General features: G+C 32.5%; 1 protein-coding gene across 9 annotated transcripts in view; it reads right to left on the bottom strand.

Annotated features, from left to right (window-relative positions):
- Positions 1–18225, bottom strand: part of LOC143255309 (fasciclin-2-like) — a 132624-nt gene that overhangs the window by 76894 nt on the left and 37505 nt on the right. For all 9 annotated transcript variants that reach the window (XR_013030536.1, XR_013030538.1, XR_013030537.1 and 6 more), the window contains exons 4-5: positions 7869–8138; positions 7138–7253 (exon numbers count right to left, since the gene is read on the bottom strand). Coding sequence is in view for 4 of the 9 variants with exons in the window: in XM_076510768.1 (XP_076366883.1) it covers positions 7138–7253; positions 7869–8138 (386 nt within the window). In the remaining 5 variants the exon portion in view is untranslated. The remainder of the gene's footprint in view (positions 1–7137; positions 7254–7868; positions 8139–18225) is intronic.

Genomic DNA, 18225 nt, shown 5'->3' with positions numbered 1-18225 from the left:
TTATCTCAAAAACTTCAAATTTCCTTTGTAAAATACTTAAGTCCTTCTAAATAAATTTAAAGCAGTTTGCATCCAATAAAACCTTATATTTTCTCTACCCTATCTAAATAGTAGATCAGTCAATTTGACCTAGTTTGTAACTTCACCTCCCCACAAAAAAAGGAAATAAATCTAAATTACTCTTTTATCTTTCTAGAATGACTTCAAATTGTAACATAAATTACATTTGTTTATCCTAAGTAGTTTTATGCTTGTAACAGCATACATCTGTTTATAATTAAGTTTTCTCAGCTTTTCTGTCTTTGAAGTATGTCACCCCAACCATTACAAATTTATTCAAGTTAACTGTTGTAATTTATGTAGGAACAAAGTTAAAGCTCCAAGTGAAATTGACACTTATCTATATAGAACATAACATTATATGATATGTCACTTGACAGAAGAAAACCTTGACTTGCTATTGGTTACAGATTATGTATAATTACACATAAGACAGAACTATTAACAAATCCTGAAAAAGAGGATGTGACAGGTCTGATTTTCTATTTGATAGCTCTGTAATTAAACAAAGTTGAAGGCTATAAAAACTGTTTGTCTGATCAATGACAATTATACAGCAAGTAATTTACATTAATTTTGTGCTTTTTTGAGGGATTGTGGATAAAATAGAGGAGAGAAGATTTCCTAGAGAAAGTATGTCACATGTGCCACACTAGGGAAAATTCAGAATTTTTTAACAATACCTTATAGAATTAAAAAACTTGAAATCTATATACTACTAAAATGTGAATTATTAACTAAGATTTTATGATATAAAATTGATATAACATTGATATAACATGAATAAAAAGTAGTTTAATAAAATTTTGAATCTAAAACATTAAAACCTTGTGTTATGTATAGTAAAGAATACTAGTAGAAAGAAAGTTACTAAAACCATACAAAATTTCAATTGGCTAAGTATATACAGTACAATAAAAGTGAAAATTGCCACAATGGCTTATGATTATGGCAGAAACTCCAAAATTAAATCAATTCAAAAAATAGTCATTCAATAAAATAATTTTGTGACTACAACTCACCACTTCTGCACTCAGCAAAATATTGGTAGTTTTTCCTGTTGGAATTTCATGTGTATTTGAACCACCTGAACAAATTCTAGATTTAATGGGATGTTGTAAGTATGCAGGTTAAATGTAAATTTCTTATAAAATTTGATATCTTATTAAATTGCTATAGTGGTAAAAAAAATCATTTCATTGATTAATACTAAACTTGAAATATATATATTTACACTTACAAGTGTGTTTACATGTGCATACATGTAAGATTCAACTATTAACCTTTGGCTCAATTATTTATACAGTACTGTGTAAAAGTTTTAAGACAAAGTCGAAAATTAGATTTCAAGCTACTTTCAAAGATCAAAGAAAGTAAATCACAATTTAAACCTCAAAATTTTATTAATCATCATACTGAATACAAAACAAATTCAGTAGAAATGCTTGAGTTACACAAACAGTTGATATTATATGTGTCACCCTCTCAAATACACTCCCATAAAGTTTCTTTGGAAATAACTTTTGATTTGTTAAGCTTTAGATCTACCAAATTCCAGATCTTCTCAACTGGCTTAAAATCAAAGCTTTGTGAGAAACACTGCACCACTTGAATGACTTTAGAAACTTCTTTCTTATCTAAGTAATTTCTGCATATACTTGGATAAATGTTTGGGGTCAGTATCTTCTTGGTAGCAGAATCCTTCACCAATAATATGGAGACCACTGAGTATAACTATGGCAGATCAGTATTTGATGGTACTTGTGCTAATCTATTATTCCATCTATTTTGAAAATAACTCCTGTGTCCTCAGCAGAAAAACACCCCAAACCATTACACTGCTTCTCCCATGCTTCATGGTAGGTGCTGTGCATTGAAGTAAGTTTTTTCACATTTCTTCTGATGGACAGACAACTTACATTTAAAATTGAATATTTCAAACTTGGACTCATCCATCTATAACATCCTTTTTCAATTATTAACAGTCCAGTTTTGTCCTTTCTTATCAAATTTTAGTCTCTCAACAATATTTGAAGTAATGTTTCTTTAACTGCTACACAACCAAATATTCGATCCTCATAGTCTTCTCGATATTGTAGATCTGGATACGTTTCTGCCATTTGGTACATGGTTGTTTATCTCATGCTTAAGAACAGCGATAGTCTTCATTCTGTCCTGAAGACTGTATGAATAGACACACATAACATCAATGAGTTTAGACGTTCCACCTTTTCCTTTCCAATTTTCAAATTAACCTGTTTTGGTCTCATGATCTAAGGTGTACTTGACAGTTTGGGGAACATTTCAAGTCTGCAGCAGTTTGTCAGAGTTCAACAAGCATTACATATATCTTTTATGCAAACTATCTGCTCTACTGATAATTCTCTATGGTTTGGGGGAAGTGGCATGATAACAAAACTTAATGTATAGTGTTAAATGCTATTTTTATCAAGCTTTATTTGTGAAGTGCTATTCACTTGATTTCTTCTAGCATGTGATGATACCATACGCTAGCTCCTTGCTAACTTCTTTCTTTATAGTTAACACTGCAATGGGGCATCATAACAGTTATTCCAGATCTTAAATTTGATCAGTATATCCACTCAAGCAGAACTCTTATGATAAGCTTTTGGTAAAAGTACTCAGGAATTCTAAAGAATGATAAGTATTCTCACCCTGGCTCATTCATTTGTCAACAGCAATCACTGAAATATTATCACAGTATTAAAATTTACATTTTGTAATGGCAATGAAGAATTAGTTCTACAAAATGGAAAAAAAGGACAAAATATTCTATTGTTCTGACACTATATAATAACCTTACTTTTCATATCATAGGTATAAGAAAGGAAAAAACATTGTTCCTAAAAGTTTAGTTGAAAGCTTAATCATAACAAAGGGTAACGAGTAAAGCTTACAAATTACAAGTAAAAGAAGTTACCCACCATAAACAAATATCACAACATATTTTGAAAAATAGTCTTTGATATATTATACAGTTGTTTTACTAGCTGTGATCAACCACAATTAAAAACAAAACAGAAACAGCAAAATATGATATATACATATGTAATTAAATTAAATAAATTCCAAGTGAAAGAAGCAACATTAATAACAGCTGTTTAGTACTAAACCAATGATGGAATTTGGTTAACGTCTGGAGAAATGGATTATTAATTAAATAAAGAAAGCAATAATAAACTTTTATGTACAACCCATCTAATCAAAAAATAAAATTATAAGATGTGTAATGTCAATTTACAGTGTCTCTCTTTCTCTCATATATGTTTCATTTTCTCAATTAGCAAGAGATCCACAACATATTTCAACTGAAAAACCTTTAATGATAGCTAGAAAGTTGAAACTACAAGTTTGCCAAATAGCCCTATATAAGAGCAAATTATAAAATTGAGTTCTTAAAATACTGATAATTTTACTGTTATCCACAAAGGAGTGATCTGTCTGTATATAATCTCAAAAAGCACAATATGTAGGAGTCAAATTTCATAAAGAGCTCCAAATGACAAATTGTATGTTTAAACAAAGATGCAGGGTTAAAAAAAAAGAAAGACAGTAAGAAATCTGGATATAATTTAAAGACTTCAGAAGCATAAAAAGTACATTTATGTAGCTCAGAAACTTTTGGAGGCCATGTGACAGATGATGGCAAAGTATGGCAATTTTTTTAACATAAAACAAAAATGAAAGAAAGAATAACTTAGAACGTGCAGCTACTTTTCTTAGTCTGGGAGAAAAAAAAAACTGTTTGCAAAACATTCACTATCTGTTTTCTGAGGCTAAAACAAAAAAACAAAACAAAATATAGCATCAGAGCTACCATAAAATTTGTGAAAAATGGATTTGTTTCATAACACATTTGCAATCACATTCATAACAGGTGAAATGTTAGCTCATATGTTGATAAAATAAATTAAAAACTGAGCACAAAACAAACTGGAAAGAGCCAACTTTGGACTTTGCAAGGCATCTGGGGTAAATTAAGTGTGTGGATGAAAATAAACAGGTCTTGACGAAAATCTTGTAAGTCAAAAAATGTCTTCTAAATAAGACACTTTTAATGTCACATAAATGAATCCATACAGCTGTTGTAAGAGAGGAAAAATATAAGAATTTTTACATTTCTAGAAATAAAATGAATTTTAGAAATGTGATATCAGAGGTAGGTTCCTGTTTGAAATTAATTTTAATTCTAAAATGTAAATTTCAAAACAAGCAGATGCATACTTGAAATACTTAAAGCCAGAATAAAGAAACTGAAAACAAGGAGGAAAACCATAGGGTCACAGGATCACAAGTTCGGAAGTTAATTTCTAATGAACTTTTAAAACAGAAAGGCAATAACCTAGACCATAATAGTTGAAAGATGCAAGCAGGCAATGATTGCATAGAATTCAGAATTCAAACTAAAATCAATAGATCAAATTAATGGTAAAAACATGTAGAAAGGACCACCATCACAAGAAACTGAACCAAATGAGGACACTCAGAAACAGGCACTATTCTTAGTATAGTATCTCATCTCCAGGACACCTTTCATTTAAAAGAAAAAAAGGGGCAGCAGAGGTTAGACAGCATACATGTAATTTTGGTGTTGCATTCTCAGATAGGAACAAAAGTGTTGGGATAAACGCAGTCAGGGTTGGATCACAGTGCATCGACCTGCACGTGTAGTGACTGATTCTTGAATTGGTAGCCCAGTAATGTCTATCAGCTAAGGCTCTCTAACTTCACATCAGAATGGTTACCTCATGAAACAGGTTTAGTCAGTGGCAGTGCTGAATCATTAAACAGAAATAATTGACTACCTATGAGCAGAAATTATGTTGACTAATGTCAAATAAACTGATTAATTAATGGAAGTCATGCTCACTGTAATTAAAATAAACTAATTAAAATTAAAATTCCTGATTAATACTATTTTCAACTATTCCTACTATCCAAGTAACAGAAATATTGCTATTATGTTTGTTTATTGTTAAACAAAGTTACTCAGTTACTGTACTCAGTCAAATTTTAGGCTTAAGTTTTTTTGTTTAACCTCATATTTATACAGTTTTGGTGATTCAGAAAGGGGAGCTCATGATTAAAATATCACAGGTTTGAGTTCAATTCCCAATGCTACAGAATGTACTCACTGCTTTCTTTTCACAAAGATAGTAAGGCTACCTGCCACTGTAACTAATTTTGAACTACTAACTAAAGGAAAACAATTGCTGGAAACACTCACCATGAATTTCTTTTTGTTCTTTTTTTAAACTGCTAACTAAAGGAAGGCATGTAACTGGAAATAATGGCTAACAATTCATTTTTTTATATTTGTAAATACCACTAATTACCCAAATCTTGTTAGTAAGTACCCCCAGTAGAAATGAAAAGATTCAGATAGACTCTGGATAGGTTCTAATATTCTAGAACAATGTAATTGGAAGGCTGATAAGGTTAAAAAAGACAAAATTAAATCAATACCGTGTTCCCAATTTATATAGTAAAAGGTCATTTTATTTCATATGCTATGCAGGAATGTATATATAAAGGTGGGAAAGTAGCCCACAGAAGTGTCTCATCCACCAGGTAGAACCTTCTGTCAATTTTCAGGGAGCACCACCTCTCAAGATCTGGGTGGAGTTTTATCTAGGACAAATGCAGAATTATATGTGGCATGCAAAAATTCCATGTGAAGAAATTCATACATGAAGTCTTATAAGATACTTTTTATCTTTTCAGAAACATATATATGTTATTACATAACTTAAATGCTCTTGTAACTATCAAAAGGATGTTGGTTGGATAATGTCAACAGGGCTATAGAACACAGGTGAGGGCCTGATGTCCATAAATCAGGTGGACAAGAAAAACTCATTTGTTAGGGATCCCATAGCAACTATATAAAGAAAATAAAATCCTGAAGATGAAGAAATAGTAATATAATTCCCATAAATTTTAAAACATACTTAGAGTCTCTAACATGTCAGATTGCAAAATATCCTCTAAAGGATATTGTGCCCAAGATGCCAAAAACAAACACAAATGGAAAATTTAGTAATGCAAGTTTATGCAGGCTGGGTTTATTTACAGATGGTGTATTTGATGGACTTATTGGTAATAAATATCAACAATAAACAGCTAGCACACAATCCACTTGTCTTAAAAAATATATTCAAAACAATTCATACACACATAAAAATCTGTTACACTACTTGGTATCATAGTTGTATCTAGAGCTTTATATAACAGTCTTCTTTTCACCAAAGTCCATTTAGGCAGGTAAAATAAACAATAATATAATAAAAATATTTTTTGAGAGAAGCAAATAGCTCTTAATAGCTCCTGGGCAATGTAATTCAATAGTGTAACATGAGCTGCATGTTCACCGAGTGATTTACAACTCATAATCGCATAAATAATAGTTAGACAAGGTTCAAAGGGAAATCAAAGAGCAATAAAACATTAACATTTAATTATAAATAGATGTACACTATTACAAGCTTAAAGCTACTTAAGATAAATTAATGTAGTTTAATATTACAATTTTAAATCATTCTAGAAAAGAAAAAGGGTTATTTAGATTTCTTTCTTTTTTGTAGTTACAAGGTCAAACTGACTGATCTCATACAGAGATATGGAAGAGAAAATAATAGATAGGACAAAGTTTTACTGAAAACAAAATGTTTGAAATGCATTTTGGATACTCTACAGATTACACGAAAGGAAATTTGAGATTTTTGAGATGAGAAAAAGCATTTTTAATGTTAATATGACAATTACTTTACAAATGAACTATTCAAAATAAACATTCAATATATTAATGAACAAATCTTTAGTTTATTATTAAAAATACTTCACTAAATAATATGATTTTTTGTGTATGTGGAAGACTTGTAGTGTTAACTTAGACTGCCAAGTTGTATGGAGATATTCATACAATATTGAAAGTCAGAAGTATCACATCTATAGAAACTTTTAATGATTAAAAAGAGGTCATGTGGTTGGTTAAATTGACTGAGCCCATACTGAAAGAGTTCACTTAGTCTTAAAGATTTTGAGATACTTTTTTACCTTGTTAAACCAGGAATATGTAGGTGCTGGGTATCCATCAGCTGAACATGATAAGGTCGCAGAATTTTCTTCTACAGCTTCTGTTGTGTCAGGTTGATCTCTTATTGTTGGTGGTACTACAACCAACAGACAAATATAGTTAAAACTTCACAGGCAACAAAAATATAAAAATTAAATAATAGGTTGAACCACTGTCAAGTTTTCTTTTATAGTTTTATTTAAATAAATATATAAAATAGCTTGGCAATTGTACAATCTATTATTTGACTTTGGTACTGCAATCAAATACAACCTTAGAAACCAAATTCTGAAGTCTACTTCTGAAATACAGCTCAACTGCTATAATAATATAATGATGAACTAAAATATTATGTTTTCAACATCACCTGATAAATCAGAGTAACAAATTACTGATTATAACACCTGTAGTTTAAAAGGTAATTAGTATATTCAAAATTGTTGTTTAGCCATGACAAAACTTTTCAAGTGAAATACAATGTATATAAAATAAAACGAGTTACTTATTTACATCATATATAAATACAGTTATTTAACTGTAAACAAAAAGTTCAATTTCTTAACAACTATACTTACAATCTTTAAAATTGGTACATGAATGAAAAATTTTCAGGATCTTAGCAGTTAGAAATCTAAATCATTGAGTACTATATATTTCCAGTTAAAACAAGCATTTCCAAATAGGATACCATAAGAAGCAAATGCTGTCATACCATATACTTCTACAGTTATGAATCTTTGCTGTAGTCCTCCAGTCTGTGTTACAGTAACTCTCACTTTATATAATCCTTTGTCCATTTCTTCAACCCTGTCAATCTTAATCCCTTCACTCTCAAATTTATAGCGATCCTCTGCTATAGTCAAGTTATTTTTGTACCACATAACTTGAGGTGGTGGGTTACTTGTTACTTTACATTTAATATGACCTTCTTCACCCATAATTAAGGCTTGAGTTAATGGGCAATCATCCCAAGTGATATCATCTGTAAAATCATGAAAATATTTTTTAGTTTAGTTCATAGAATGAATAAATATTAAGTTTACTCAATTTATGTACTTTAAGGCTGAAAGGAAAAATCTAGACAATTCAAAGGCAAGTTCTAAAACCAAACTACAAACCAAGATCCATACACTAAACACAACTTGCACTGTATGAAACAAAAAACTGTAGAAGCAAATGGTTCTTTGAGTAGTGAATTTCATTCAATACATATCAATCCATAACAATATTATTCATATCATGTCTTTCTTGTACTGAGCTGAGTAATAAAAAAAAACTACTTTTCTTCATATTCACAACAGTAAACAAGTTTTTGGATCTGAACCACATTAATCATTAGATTTTACAACTCTTTTGGTTTTACAAAGTCTACTTTGCAACAAAACGCTTTCAGATGTCAACTCAATCACTTACCAAATATTATCAGTTTTTAGCTTCATAAAAGTCTACATAAATAATAAACAAAAATTACTTTTCTTCCTTTTCACAGCAATAAATATTGTGAAGTGTCACTGGTCATAAATCATGGCTAAAATGTCATTAATAAACTAATACAGTTAATGGTATGAAAAGAATAAGTATTTTAATGAAGGCAACATTCTTTCTCATTCATTACTCTGTATTATAGTTTCTTTTGTTTTGAATAACACAAAACTTTGCATCTATGATAAAAAGTATATTAACCAGACTCAAATTTATTAACTGATATATTAGCAGTATAATTTAAAAGTCTTTGGCATTCATAATATTTTAACTTCGGATATGTTCCATGCATTTGTGGCAATTCATGTAATTCACCTATAAAAAGTTTAATTAACACAAAATACTGATTTATTCACTTACAGTTTTGGACTAAACAAGTAAAATATATAAAAACTTAACACTACTCTCAATGATTGTAAACTAAATTACATAATTTTCAATGCAGGAATAGAACACACCTAGTTTCATCCCATTTGCTAGTAAATCTGGATGATTTAATTTATACAAATAATTATCTATTAGTGTCACATAACTTACAGTAATTACTCGATATATCAGAACACGAGGGTAAAGCCGTAATGAGTTATCAAAAATTTAGAGTTATTTAAGTAATTTCCTCTCACCTCCAAAATCACAACTTGTTTTGCAAACATAAATTGCTATACACTACTGTCACATACTCTCTCTTTCAGGATTTGTTAAAAGAGAAGTATTACATTTAATTATAAACCATCTACAAACAGTTAATATTTGTGTCTGCTGAATGGCCTTATGCTCTAAACAAATAAATGTATATTTCTCTTATTATAAATCAAATTTTTTGATAAGACAGCTGTTTCCTTAGGAGAATTTGTAAGAACTTGTCTTGCATATTTTCTAGGGATGCCAAGTTATATCAAATTTTGAGTTATCAAGAGATTAATTAATTAATCAAAATTACAACTAATCAATTATGTGAAGAAAAAAATCAACTTGTAGAAATGAGTGTTTCTGATTATTGCCATTCTTTATTATACCAACAATCAATTAATAGAATTTATAATTAAACTTATCAGAACAAAAACAATCAAGTAACTGAAATATTACTATTACATTTGTTGGTTATTAAGCACAAAGCTACATAAGTGATTGAGGGGGATGCTTCATAATTTAAGGATCTCAAGTTTGGTTCAGGCTATTGCTACATTTACTCATCTTCTCTCTGTAATTGCAAACCTATTAAGATAATTTGTCACTGTCACTAATTTTGAACTACTGACTAGAAGAAAGGCAAGTGACTTATAACACCCACTGTTGACTCCTCTTGGTAAATGAGTACTAAATAAAATGTAAATCTAATGTTCTTCAAGACAACTACAAACCCACTTGAAGTAAAAATTAATTTTCAAGATGGTTAGTATGGGTATTAAAACTTTCATTAAAATAAAGTTTTAATACCCATACCAGCCATCTTGAGAATACAAATTTAATGTTTGTTTTACATTGTGCTATGTTTTGAAGTTACAACTGTATAACTAAATTCTATAATGTTGTATATAGAGGTGTATATGTCAGGGAAAGGTCCTACAAGGTCGACAAACTCTCATCCCACCCCTTTCACTTATTTTATTTCAAAAAAACTCATTATAACTAGAATCCCACACTGAGAAGGTGGAGGGGGCAGTGCTGACATGATCCATACAAAACGCACCTGCATAAAACAGAAGTATACCAAAATAAAAATGGTACAAGAGTGGGAGAGCCTCACTACATCCAAAACAGGTATGCTCCTCACCTGGAACTTAGTTCCCACTTCAAAGGTGGAATAGTATTTGAATAATTGTCAGTATATAGGCCAGCCCCAACTTAAATGGACAAACTTCCTCCTCCACCTGAAGAAATTCAAAAGGCAACACCCTAGGCTCAGCATGTGGGGTTACGTATGCCATACTCTACCAAAGGAACAGAACTTATCCAGTTTGGAATTATGAACATTCATCCTCATTCCCTAACCAAGAGGACTAGGAGTATTTTGCTTGCTCCTAGAATTATGGAAAGGATGTGGAAATTGTGCTAACCAAGGACCTAGGATCACACCACTTCTGATTTGAAATTATGAGGAGAAAGTGGATCACCTTACAAAAGAATATACAAAAGTGACCTTGATCAAAGAAAAGGGTCATGCACTCCTCAACTGAGAGCTTCATGTCAAATCTTAGCTGAAAGTATCAGTAGGCACACACAGAAGCTGGTTGCATTCCTACCAACACCTGGGGAAAATATGCAAGATCCCAAACAGGAGATACTCAAAGCTTGCACTCCTCTACAAGAGTGGAGGAACACACTCAAACACTCTGGAGGAAACACCTCCATCTACCAATCCCAGCAACTAGAAACTTCAGGTGGTAAGGATTCCTAAACTCAACCAGAAAAGTCTGGGAAGGGGTAAAATGCATTGGGGAGTCCTGAGGAACAGTGCACTGAAAATTATGCGATAGGTGAACAAAGTTTCCTACATTTTTAAAAGCAAACCAATCTCAATTTATTTAACCTGAAGATTTGCAGGGTTGAGCAGTGCCTTTTAGTTTTACTCATACTTTTACATGATAAGGTAATACCATTCTATAGGTACATAGATGGTCTTATGGAACCCCCCATTTTGATAGAGTCTGTTACAACTTGTAGTAATTATAGTGAAAGTTGATAGTGCAGCATTGAGAAGAGAAAGCAGACCTGCCTAGGCAACACTTGCCACAAAGTGGGATCCAGTGAAAAATAAATGTACCCCAGAAATAAAAGAGTATATGACTGAGGAAAATACGCACCTCTGGTTAAAGTCTAACAGATGTGTTCAAAACAACTACAGGGGTTAGTAAAAAAAAAACTCAGAAGAGGAAACTACCAGATCATATAGAAATGATATAGGAAAGCATTAGTAGTAGTCCACATAACAGCCAGCACAATGTCTTCCAGAGGGCTATTTAACTGGGTGGCTAATAACATAGAGATATGTTAAATCTGATGAAATGTGACACATAAATTATTCCTCTCCTACAATGATAATCCATCATTGGCCATGTGAATCAGTTTGCAAGCCCACTTTGTGAGGGTAATTGAAGGTAAAACATGGTAAAGAGAATAATCCCACTGAATGAACAATCAGTTCTTTGTACCTCAAAATGAGTTATTATGAGCCACATAACACTTGAGGGCCTGACAGGACACAACAAATGATCAGGATTGGAGTGGTTATAAAGGAGAGAAACAGCTGGCAAATGAATTAGTGAGAAAGATCTTTCCCCTTCCCTTGCTGCCAGTATCTTGAAAAGAAAAGACCTATCAGGGCAAAGTAGGACAAATATGGAATGATAAAAGAACCTGAAGCAAATGGATTGCAAATAATGGATGACATGCACAAGCCAACAACAAAAAAAAATACAATTTAAAAGAAAAGTAATACAAAAAACCATTAAGCTGAAGTATCAAAAGGATACGACAATACATGTAAAATAATTGTAAAATCTCAATTTGGTAATTGAAGAAAGGTCATTTGGGCTGAAGAATGCAAAAGGATTTTAGCATACCTGATACAATTGGGAATTAAAAAAAACAACCTTCCAGTAATTGAAATATCTAAAACTAGTGGATACAAGTTTCTGAAGATGAGAAAAACCCACTTGCAGAGAAAAATATACATAGAAAAAGTGCTATGTAGAAGAGAGAACAATGTTTCGACCTTCTTCGGTCATCATCAAGTTCACAAAGAAAAAAAGAGGTAATTGACTGACAGCTGACCACATGTTTGAAGGCAGTTGTGTAACTGAGTGTAGGAATGTAGAAGGCGTGCTTAGACGTTACATTATATTTATTAATATAGGTATAAAGGTATTCCTTTGTATTGGTTTATTTTAAGCTTGAGCTGTTGTATAAGTAAGGCTTCTTCCATTTTGCATTTGTTTATGTTTGTTGTTATGGTAATGTTGTGTTTATTTGATTTGCAGTGTTCAAAAGTGTGTGAAGGTGACTTTTTGTGTTCTGTGAATCTGGTTTCCATTTTTCTACTTGTTTCTTCAATATAGAAGTCATGGCAGTTATTACATTGTATTTTATAAATAATGTTGGTGTTGTGTTTGTCAGTGTAGTTTTTATATAGTACAGACCTTAGTTTTATGCCTGGTTTTTTAATTAATTGGGTATAAACCGAAATGTCATATTTTGTTACTAGTTTTTTGCCAAATATTGGTTATTTTTCTGCTGATTTTGGGAATATATAGTATGTAGCAGTATATGGTTTCGTGATTTTTTTTATTCGTGAGATATATTTACTTTTGTCAATTGATTTTGCTTTCTGTCTAGGTGTGTGTGTATAATGTTTTCTACAGTTTGTGGAGGAAACTTATCGGTGTTGATGAAGTATTGTTTTATTTTGTCTAATTCATCGTTAATTTTATCTGGTGAGCAGAGTGTAATGGCTGTGTTTATTTGGTTTTTTAGTATGTTGAGTTTTTGTTTTGTTTCATGTGTTGAATACCAAGGAATGTATAGTCCAGTATTGTTGATTTTTTGGTGGATTTCTGTTTTGAATTGTGTGTCGGTTCTTGTAATTTTGAGGTTAAGAAAAAATATTTGATTGCTTTTTTCCTATTTACATGTGAAGTTCATGTTGGGATGCATAGAATTAATGTGATTGAAAAAAATTAAGTGTGTGTTCTGTAGATGTGAATCCTGCAATTGTGTCTTCTACATATCTGTACCAATATAGTAGTGGATGTAATGCTGTGCTCATTGCTTGTGTTTCAACTAGTGCCATGAAAATATTGACTAGGACTGGTAATACTGGATTGCCCATGCACAGGCCCTTTGTTTGTATGCAGTCGTGGTTGTTGAACATGAAGTTTGTCTTCATCATGGTGAATTCTATGAGAGTTTCAAATTGGATGCTGCGAAAGTCTATTGATGGGTTAGGGTCTTGGATATAGAGTTCTAATGCCATCTTGCAAACTTTAGTGGTTGGGACTTCTGTAAAGAGGGATATGACATAGAAACTGACCATTAAGGGTTTATGGTTAAGTTGATTAAGGATGGATTTGAAATTAAAAGTCTTTGATGAATGAGCTGGCTGATGTTACGTATTTGGAGAATACCCATGCCAAGATTGTAATTAAATGATTCATATGTGGACATTATTGGTCATAATGGACAATCTGGTTTATGAGGTCTGGGGATGCCGTATATGCTTTTCATTTTTAGTAGTATTTTGTTTAGTTGTGTTTCATGTGTCTTTGTTAGATTTGTGTGTATTGGTTTAAATTTGTTTGTGTCAAATAGGATGTTCTTCATTTTTTGGATATATTCATTCGTGTTCATTAAGATTATAGCATTTTCTTTATCTGTTTCAAGAACTTTAATGTTTTGGACTTGTTTTTGGTTTTTAATGTAATTAATGTCTCTTTTTGTAAGGTTGGTTTTTAGTTTTCTGTTTTGCGAAATTATGTTGATGGTTTTGTGAGAAATTTCTTTGAAAAAATTGTTTAAGATGTTTTCAGGTGTTTCTGGAAAATATAAATTTTAAATTTTTTCTGGGAAGTTTGGCTTTTGGATGTCTACAGAATTGTCAAAGTTGTCTTCTTTCTGTTGGTTGTTTTCTTGTTGTTTTTGTTTTCTGTGAAAAGTATAAACATGTGGTCAGCTATTGGTCAGTTATCTCTTTCTTTCTTTCTTTGTGAACCTGATGATGACCAAAGAAGGTTGAAACATTGTTTGCTCTTCTACACAGTGCTTTCTCTACCCATACCAGTCGTTTTTACATACATATAGTAGATACAAAGGTCTTATATAAAGCCACATGAGACAAAGCAAGACCCTTCTCAAATATTCAAGAAAGAAAATGGGATATAGTGGATACTTTTGGATGGTTTAAAATTACTCTTAATACACATTCCACTTCTGCTGATAAACAGTCATGATTGGCCTATGGAAATATTTAGTTAAATACAGAAGAACTTTGAAAGTTAAACATTTATATCAGGCAAATGACTACATAACTTCCAAGCATGAATATTGAGTTTCCATACATCTGAGTGGAGAATGTCTCAACAGAGACTACCAATGTGAAAGAGGTAGAGGTGGACATTCCTGCAGATGCAGAAAACATGCTTGAGCAACTCAATATTGTGCAACCAAGAGAATTTGACAGGGAGTAGAACAAACCATAGTTAGAACTCAGGGCAATAGCTAAAGCAGGGGAAAGGCATACAGATGTAAACCTGTCCAGTTCTGACAAAACACATCAAATGCCAATGCTTGAGGATAAAGTATTGGACACCACAACAACTGCAGTTGAGAATTCTAATGAGTTGCCAAAGAATTGATCTTTGGAGACCTAAACTGAGAGCAAATCCTTCAAAAAATCTCGTCATGTAACATCCATTCCGTCAGAAGAATCCAGTTGGATTGAGACAAGTGATCTGCAATTAAATTCATCACTCCTGGAACATAACATGGTTAAAGGCTGATACAATGAGAATGAATGCAGTAAGAAGATTTGAGGCACAAAAACAAAGGTCTTGAGGATGTGTGTGTTTCCTTGACAGAAATATGAGATACTACTGTGGAATTTTCAGAGTTGTTGGTTGTTTGGTATGCATTAGTGCAAAGTAAATAAGCTATCTGTGCCAAAGAACTGGTAGAAACTTCAAAAGGAAAATTATTATAAAATGTAATAATACAGTGAACACAGACACTGTAGAGGGGATCCTGTGAGCATCTACCAAGCCATAGCAAATCATGGCAGAGCCTAGAGAGTTAACTGATTTCAAATCATCCATGTAAATGGGAACAAAAGGATCATTTAACAGATGTTCAGTGAACAGAAGATGATGCTTCCAATTTGGAGTATCCACCATTTTCAGATTACTCAAGAAAAGGTCAAATTTAGGGATGGAAATAAGCCATGGTGAGCTGATCACTGGGGATAGCAGCATCATCCAATGCGAGACCCAATTCATACAATTACATCTTGATACAAAGGCCAAAATAAGAAACTGGAGATGATTTATTCTGAAAGAGTATGTATCATTGAGGAAGGCAGAATCCCAGGCAGAATGTTGTGGTAAGGACTGAAGCTCGGTAGCATACTGTAGAGAAAGTTGCAAATGGTGGAGGTGAAAAGGACGTTCATAGGACTTGATGTACAGATTCTGGACTGGAGAAGTGCAGAAAGATCCAATACAGACCTGTAGCCTCAAATGGTGAATAGGATCCAGCATCTTCAAGGCCAAGATCTTGGCACAACTATAAACCAGAAATCCATAATCCATTTTGGATTGAATGAGGTCACCAATCCATTCTCCAAGAGATGGAAGAGAGGACATGAAAGATGTTCAGTGCCCGTACACTTGATGTATGGCTGTTTTATGTGAGGAAAGAAAGTAAACACATAGTCAAAGATAGACCCAAAGAACTTTGTCTCAGGAACTACAGATAGAACATCATCACCAAAACAGAGCTCAGAATCACATTGTAGGCCCTGATTATGAAAAATTATAAATGAATGATTTTGGAAAAAGAAAAAGTAAAATCATTTGCTGTGATCTACTTCAACAAGCTATAGAAAGCAGATTGAAGCTATCAATCAATAAACCTAATGTTCAATGACCAACAAAAAATGAGGAAGTTGTCAAAGTAGAATCCTAAGTTGGGTGGTGATAGCATTAATTTTCATACAGAAGAGTGTGACATTCAAGATATGGCCCTGAGAGACTCCAAGTTCCTGTATAAAAGAACATAATAGTCAAACAGACATGGACTTAGAATTGCCTATCCAGTAAAAAGTTCTGAATAAAAATTGGCAAATGACCATATAATCCAAATGAGTGGAGGTCCCTCAAAATGATGAATATCCACATAATGCCACGAACCGAACCCTTCTAAGGGCAAAGAACACAAAAACAAAATGTTCTCTCATGAGGAAAGTTTCTGTGATAAAGGTTGCAAGTTGAATCAGGTGGTCCATGCTGGAGCTCTGTCAAAAAAACCCACAAAGTGTGGGTGAGAGGAACTTATTTGATTCAAGAAACCAAACAATAGGAATATTAACCATCCTCTCCAAGACCCTACAGAGACAGCTAGTCAAAGCAACTAAATGCTACTTAAAAGGAATCTTGGGATTCTTAAAAGGCTTAGAAAAAGAAAGGCAATTGTCTGGCACTAAGCATCAAGAAAAAACATTTTTCTATCAGATCAAAAGAACCAAAAGAATAGCAAAAGAGAGATGGCACAGCATCTTATAGTGAGCACCATTAGGCTCAACACATACAATCAAGTTGAATGCTGCCTGATAATTACAAGGAATCTTGGGATGCTTCTAAGGCTTAGAGAAAGGGAGGACAACAGTATAGCATTAAACATCAGAAAAAACATTCTCCTATCAGATTTGGTTAAAAACAACCAGAAAAAGAGACAAGAGAGAGATGATGCGGCATCTCATAGTAAATATCATTAGGTCCAACCAATGAAGAGCAAATTTGAGTTCCACTACTGTAAGGAGGTGATTATAGTCATATACACAATTGGCTTGATAGGAAGAAAAACTGCCTTGTCCAAGAATTGATGCAGACAGACTTAGCTTTGATGTCAGCAAAGTTGTTCCTGTGAATACTGATGTCACCAATTGTCCAGAAAAACTTGACAAACAGAAAATAGAGAAAAATGGGCCAGTCATATATGAATATGAATCAGAACAATGTGAGAACTAATGTTGAGAGATTCCAGAATCAGCAGACAACTAAGAGAGTCAGTGTAAATAGTACAGTCAATGCATTACACAGCTTTTATATGATTCAAGGCAAGAGAAATAGCACACATCTTGGCAGTGAATGAATAAACTGTAGAATGGATCTTGGAGCAACCACTGAGCCACAACAAACATTGCAGAGTCCATATAGTGATCTGGTTTCAACCATTTGAGAAAAAAAGAACAGAAGTATTGTAAAAATATTTTCAGCAAACTGTGCTGATACTTGGAGTATCAGTCTTCCTCAGATGACTCAAGAAATGTCACAAGTGAGGCAGGTAATGACCCATGGTGTGATTGGTTGATCACTGGATAGAGCAATATCATCCAACGACAGACCTAATTCAGCCAGCTATGTTTGGTTAGTTTGGTATTTTATGGCACAAAGCAACCAGACTATCTGTGCCAAACATCCAGTAAAAATTAATATAAAAATTAGTAAAATTCATAAAAACAAATTGAGGTAAAACAAAACAAAGTTTAATTTTTGAATTTAAAAAAATATAAATAGCATGAAAACTAATTTTTACATCTAGTCTACAGTGGTAAAAGAAAAACTACAGTAATACAAGTTGTAAAGGACTTTCTGTAGCATAACTGTAATTATCATAACTCACCAGGAAGACTAACAGGTAAGTACAAAAACCACCGTCAGTCACCTGAAGTTGACCTTTCCAGTCCTGGTTTTGAGTTATTTGACATTATGGCCATTTTCTAATTTCAAATAAAACTAGATGTAGTTTGATTCTTAAAACGGAATCATATTCAAAAAGGTCTAAAGGAGAAATTAAAAAAACTTAAATAGCATAAAAAA

The sequence above is a fragment of the Tachypleus tridentatus genome, chromosome 7 (genome assembly GCF_004210375.1).
Source record: "Tachypleus tridentatus isolate NWPU-2018 chromosome 7, ASM421037v1, whole genome shotgun sequence".
Classification (NCBI taxonomy): domain Eukaryota; kingdom Metazoa; phylum Arthropoda; class Merostomata; order Xiphosura; family Limulidae; genus Tachypleus; species Tachypleus tridentatus.
Note: the sequence above shows the minus strand (reverse complement) of the source record. Positions and strands in the feature narration are given on the sequence as shown.